Source organism: Gekko japonicus, unplaced genomic scaffold, assembly GCF_001447785.1.
Source record: "Gekko japonicus isolate JY-2015 unplaced genomic scaffold, Gekko_japonicus_V1.1 scaffold1268, whole genome shotgun sequence".
NCBI classification, from domain to species: domain Eukaryota; kingdom Metazoa; phylum Chordata; class Lepidosauria; order Squamata; family Gekkonidae; genus Gekko; species Gekko japonicus.
The window spans coordinates 307043-313527 of record NW_015174311.1 but is presented as its reverse complement, the minus strand read 5'-3'; the positions used below and the strand labels follow the sequence as shown (position 1 = coordinate 313527).

Genomic DNA, 6485 nt, shown 5'->3' with positions numbered 1-6485 from the left:
TTATCTGCCCCCTCATCTCTACCATCTGGAGAGCAGTTTTAATTCTGAGTGCTCTCCAGCCCTCACCTGCAGATTGGCAGCAGTGGTTCTCCAGGAGGAAAAGTACAGTCTTTCTCTGCAGTGGAGACCAAAGCTTACATAGTTCTCCTCTCCCCCATTTTGATCTGCACAACAACCCTGTGAGGTAGGTATGCTGAAAGTCTGAGTGGTCTGAAATCACCCAATCAGCTTTCACAGGAAGAATCTGGGTCTGGAAGACCCTACTCTGAAGCGCTAACTGCTACATCACACTGGCTGTCTTGCGGAGGCCACCTCAGCAGAGTATAATGGCACCGAGCCCACCATTTTCTCCAGGGGAAGTGATCTCTGCCATCTGGAGAGCAGTTGTAATTCTGAGTGATCTCCAGCAATAATAGAAGAAAATTTTCTACAGAAATTACTACAGTAAACGTTTTTGCAACTTATATTTATTGACTCTTTGTTATTTTTGTCACGGATGTTGTTTTTGGAATTCCACTTCCTCCCGTGATCTCTCATTTTTGGCCTCACCTGGAGATTGGCAGTGGGCGGGGGAGAGGAGCGGACCCAGCCCCCAGTCAATGGCATGCAAGTACTCTTGAGTGGTGGTTGATGGGCCATTGGCTGATGGAGTGCACTGCACAGCCAATGGGACAGCTGGAAATGGCCAATATGTAAGGGAATTAGATATATATGATAGTGAATTAATTTCAGCTTGCAACCATTGCAGCCGTGCTTGGCATTCTTTTGCAAGCTAGTTTTGGTCAGTTCATATGACTGCAAACCGTGAAAAACTGATTTGACTAGATCCTGTTAATGGGAACACACAAAGCAAACATTTGTGCCATAGGCAACAGAATATTGAATTGGATTCAAGCAGCTGTTCCAGTGGTGAAAAAGGAAGAAGGGGGTTCCTTTGACCATGAAAACATCTATGTTGGGAAATATGGGACTTGCATGGACTAAAGCTATGTATGATGGGGGCTGTAACACGGTGAGAAATTGGGCAGGAGACTTGCTAGCCTGGGCCACTGGTTCCCTCAGGGGAAAAATGGGACCGGGGTGGTTTAGCATTGGGCTAATGTGCAATGTTGTGCTTCCGACACAAAACCAGAAGTGATGTCATTGTGGCAGCATGCTGCTTTGGGATTCACTCAAAAATTGCTTAGATATGAACAATTGTGTATATGTTACAATAGGTGTTCAAAATTTGGTTTGAAACCTGTGAAACTTGACAATTCCCAACAATTCTTGTGAATGTCAACATACACTTATGCACCGTCTCTCTAAAGTAGTGTGACTTCTGTCTGGGCATGTAGAGATTAATCCACCACTCTCATCAACCTTTTGGATTTGGTTTGCTTGAGAAACCATGTAGTGACATGACAGATAATCATATAAGCTCATAGTCTGTTTCTAATTTCAGGGAGGAGAACATTGTTATTACCACGGCCACCTGCGAGGGAATCCAGAATCCTTTGTTGCCCTTTCAACATGCCATGGGCTTCAGTAAGTTTAAATATGATGCCCTGTAAATTGGTGAAATGTTAGTAGTCATTTTATTAAAAGCAGCTTTGTGGTAAAATTTAAGCCAGGCTTTGTTTGTTTCATCCTGCCGCTTTTTGACAAGTTGTTTGTAATGGCTAATATTATTGGCATGTTTTATTGAGTTTGTTTTTATTTGTTCTTGCTGATGTGATTTGTGGATTTGTGCTCATTGTTTTTACTGTTGTTTAGTGTGTTGTGTTTTGCTATTTTAGCCACCTCAAGCAGGTCTGGAGAGGCAGCATACACAATGTAATAATTCCACAAGAACACCATGCCAGAAGGATTGAAAATTTATTGGAAGGAAAGCAGGGCCCTTGTTAGCCTCTGCTTGAGCAGAAACAGAACAGCCAACAACCAGAAGAGGAAGTGAAACCAAACTACAGCGGGGCCTTTTTGGCATTAAGGGATCAGGGGGAAATAACTAAACAGTTCAGTAAGGGAACATCACCAAATTCACAGCTTGCTAAGATATAACACAGGTTCTAAATATATATTTTAGAATTGGCTCACAAATTACATTGATTACTGAAAGAGCAATTTGTTTAAAAAATTTATACCTACACTTTCAGCCTCTTTCCCCAAGGGAGCTTCCAGGAACCAAAAGCAAACACAAAGGCTTCTGTGCTTACCCATGAACAATAGGGATACACATCAGATAGACAGAACCAGAGCAGATACGCTTACAGTGCAGTCCTCAGCAGCAGTACACCATTCTAAGTCCACTGAAATCAGTGGGTTTTGAAAGGTGTAATTGTTTAGGATTGCAATGCTCATCTCTGGTTCAAATCTGATCTCAGACATGCTTATCAGGTAGGCCTAGGGAGAGCCGTGGGATCAGTTTGAGACTGTTTCCTCTGGAGGAAAGAGTCCTTCCTCCCATGAAAGATCCCTTGCCTAATGAAAGGAGAACTGATGCTTCTGACATCCTGTCTCAGGGGCTCAGTCTGTGAGATACAATAAAAGTGGCCTGGGCTGGTAGTGTGGTTTATGAGATAGTGCATGTGAAGCATTTGGAATCTCTAAATGTACTGTTCTTGATGTATTTTTATATTTTGCATATGTACGAATGCAAGATCAATCTTGAAGACTATATGGTTTCTAAGGTCATGCAGTGAATGTGGTATCACTATAAATAGAAGCACTTACCTCAAGAATCTTAGTCATCATCATTCACTTTCCCCGCAAAGCGTACACTTATGGGATTGTCACTGATTGATGGTTTTAAGTATCACTTTTCTAAAGCATGTTTTAAATAATTATGTATGCATTTGTAAGGCCGGGTTTATTTTACGTGGTCAATAATTTAAACGTTTTGAGATAATCAAGTCTTGGGAGTGGGATATAACTCTAGGAACTTGATTTCAAGTTAATACTAAATTTACATTTAGAAAAACCCAGCAGATTGCGTTATGTGTTTGGCTTCTTTTAATAGTAAGGTATTGGCTTTTATCTGTGATGCTCTTTGCTAATTGAATGGTGAAGAAATCTTGGGATGCTTGAGACAGCTGATAGTTCTTTACTTATCTTATACTGATGCCTGGTGATTTACAATTAAATCTCTGCGTTATCATGGCTTTGACTTTTTGCGCTTATTTCAAACATACAAGACTCAATCAGAAGAACATAAGAGAAGCCAATGTTGTATCAGGCCAATGGCCCATCCAGCCCAACACTCTGTCACACGGTGGCCAAAAATACCAGGTGCCATCAGGAGGTCCAGCAGTGGGGCCAGGACACTAGAAGCCCTCCCACTGTTGCCCCCCCAAGCACCAAGAATACGGTGCATCATTTGCCACAGACTGAGAGTTCCTATCTATACCTTGTGGCTAATAGCCACCGATGGACCTCTGCTCCATATGTTTATCCAATTCCCTCTTGAAGCCGTCCATGCTTGTAGCTGCCACCACCTCCTGTGGCAGTGAATTCCATGTGTTAATCCCTCTTTGGGTGAAGATGTACTTCCTTTTATCTGTTCTAACCCAACTGCTCAGGAATTTCATTGAGTGTCCACGAGTTCTTGTATTGTGAGAAAGGAAGAAAAGTATTTCTTTCTCTATGTGCTCTATCCCATGCATAATCTTGTAAACCTTGATCATGTCACCCCTCAGTTGTCATTTCTCCAAGCTAAAGCGCCCCAAGCGCTTTAACCTTTCTTCACAGGGAAAGTGTTCCAACCCTTTTATCATTCTAGTTGCCCTTTTCTGCACTTTTTCCAATGCTATAATATCCTTTTTGTGGTGTGGTGACCAGAATTGTACACAGTATTCCAAATGAGGTTGCATCATCGATTTATACAGGGGCATTATGATACTGGCTGATTTGTTTTCAGTTCCCTTCCTAATAATCCCCAGCGTAGCGTTAGCCTTTTTTATTGCAGTTGCACACTGTCTAGATATTTTCAGTGAGTTATCTATGACTCCAAGATCTTTCTCTTGGTCAGTCTCTGCCAGTTCGGATCCCATCAACGTGTATTTATAGTTAGGATTTTTGGCCCCAATGTGCATCACTTTGCACTTGGCCACACTGAACCTCATTTGCCATGTTGACGCCCACTCGCCCATCCTCAACAGATCTCTTTGGAGATCCTCCCTGGTTCTCACCACCCTGAACAATTTCGTGTCATCCGCAAATTTAGCCACTTCACTGCTTACTCCCAACTCCAAATCATTAATGATCAGCTCTAGGTCTTCTTCAAGAGGGACAATATATATATATATATTCTTGGTCTCTTTGAACTATTATGGATATACAAGAGGCAGGACCCGCAATACTCGCAGGGGGAAAGTATTCCCCACAGACAGCTCCCAGCCTGCAGAAGCAGGAGACGTGGCAGCAGGTGAGCCCAGCCTTTTCCCTCCCCCCCAGTGGCGGCAGTGAGGCTGGCCCGCCAAGCTTTCTCCTTCCCCCCTCCCTCCCCAGCAGCAGCGGCAAGGCCAGCCCACCAAACTTTCTCCCTCCCCCTCCCTCCCCAGCAGCAGCGGCGGTGAGGCCAGCCTGCCAAGTCTTCTGCCACCCCTGTGGCAGTGGCAAAGCTTTCTCAGAGCATTTCCTGCACATGCGCAGGGAACGCTCCTTTAGTTTTGGGGGGATTTAAGTATCCACCCTATAGCTTTTTACAGTTTTTAGATTTTTCTGCACATCTGGGGATTGCCCCAAATGTGTGGGGAAATCTCCCTGCCCCCCAGGTGCCCCCGATGTGCGGATTTAGGTATCCATACGCAGGGGGCGCCTTGGCTATTTTATGGATATATTAGATGTGTAGTGCAATCCTAAGCAAGTTTACTAAACTCAGAGCCTAGTGAGGGTGCTGAGGATTGCATCCTTTAGGGTCTGTTGCTTTTGCACTGGTGTTTTCTAAACAATTATTTTTGCTTTTTATCTTTATTAAACATTATGGATTTATATTGCTTTAAAAAATTGTTGTAACCTGTCTTGGGTGTCTGACAAGTTAGAGAAGTGGGCTATATGTGCTTTTACTTAATTACAATCCAGCAGAAGTTTATTTTGCCAAAGCCTTCACATTTCTACAGAGATATGTAAGAAAGTACAAGATTGTAAAAAATCCATATAAATGCAAAAGCCTTTGTTGAGACACAAAAAATCGTAACTTTAAAGATATGCTGGTTGGGATATGACTTGGCTGTGACTGAGAGGGAAAGGGGACTATAGTGGATAGCTCAATGAAAATGTCAACTGCTCATTGAATATGGCTCAGCTAAAAAAGGTAAACACCATGCTGGAGATAATTAGGAAAGAGACTGAAAATAGAACAGCCAGAATTGTGATGGCCTTTTAATAGAGCTATGGTGCAACCTCACTTGGAATACTGTGTATAGGTCTCGTTGCGTTATCTCCAAAAGTGTATTGCAGAGCTGAGGAAAGGGCAGAAAAGGGTGACCAGGAAACTTACTTAAGTGCCGGAGCTCCTTTTCTATGAGGAAAGGCTTTTCTATGAGGAAGAGTTTGGGAAGTTTCAGTGTAGAAAAAAGATGACTGAGGTGGAATGTGATGGAATCAATTAAATGAGGATTATCAAACACCCTTTATGCATAAGTTGTTGTTGTTCAGTCGCACAGTCGAGTCCGACTCTTCGCGACCCCATGGACTAGATCCCACCAGGCCCTCCTGTCTTCCGCTGTCCTCTGAAGTTTGCTCAGTTTCATGTTTGTTGCATCAATGACACTGTCCAACCATCTCATCCTTTGCCGTCCCCGTCTTCTTTGACCTTCAATCTTTCCCAGCATCAGGGTCTTCTCCAGTGAGTGCTCCCTTCTCATTTGGTGACCAAAGTATTTGAGCTTCATTTTCATTATCTGGCCTTCCAGGGAAGAGTCAGGGTTGATTTCTTTTAGGATTGACTGATTTGATCTTCTTGCAGTCCAAGGGACTCTCAAGAGTCTTCTCCAGCACCATAGTTCAAAAGAATCTATTCTTCGGCGCTCGGCCTTCCTTATAATTCAGTTTCTTTCAGAAAAAGAAGTGGTTCCCTCTTTTATTAAGGATAAATATTGACTCTGTTTCTGAATATATTGTTCCAAAAATTGGTAAATCTACTAATGCTTTTAATCTGTTTATAAGCTGTTGTAAGCAATAAGGTATATGACATGTAAGAGTATTGTATTGCTAGTAGTTTGTATTAATATATCAGAACCAACTTTGTTTTGTTCGTTATATTATTGTTATGTTCTTCATTGTTATATGTTGAAAATAAAATAAAATTAAAAAAGAGGTTTATGAAATTATACACGGGGTGGAGAAAGTGGAGAAAGGGAGCTTTTTCACCCTACTGGAACCTCACCTGTTGCAAGACACTCTTTTGCAGGATTCAAACCATTACTTTGGGGCATACTGTACTGCATAAAAGACACAGTAGGTATTTAGTTGCATGCTCAAGGACTATGGCTATTTGTATAAGGAAA

At 42.3% G+C, this 6485-nt stretch overlaps 1 protein-coding gene across 1 annotated transcript in view; it reads left to right on the top strand.

The window, feature by feature from the left end:
* Positions 1–6485, top strand: part of ADAM22 (ADAM metallopeptidase domain 22) — a 158255-nt gene that overhangs the window by 74344 nt on the left and 77426 nt on the right. Inside the window, exon 5 of the mRNA XM_015424136.1 lies at positions 1445–1527. Coding sequence (XP_015279622.1) covers positions 1445–1527 — 83 coding nt within the window. The remainder of the gene's footprint in view (positions 1–1444; positions 1528–6485) is intronic.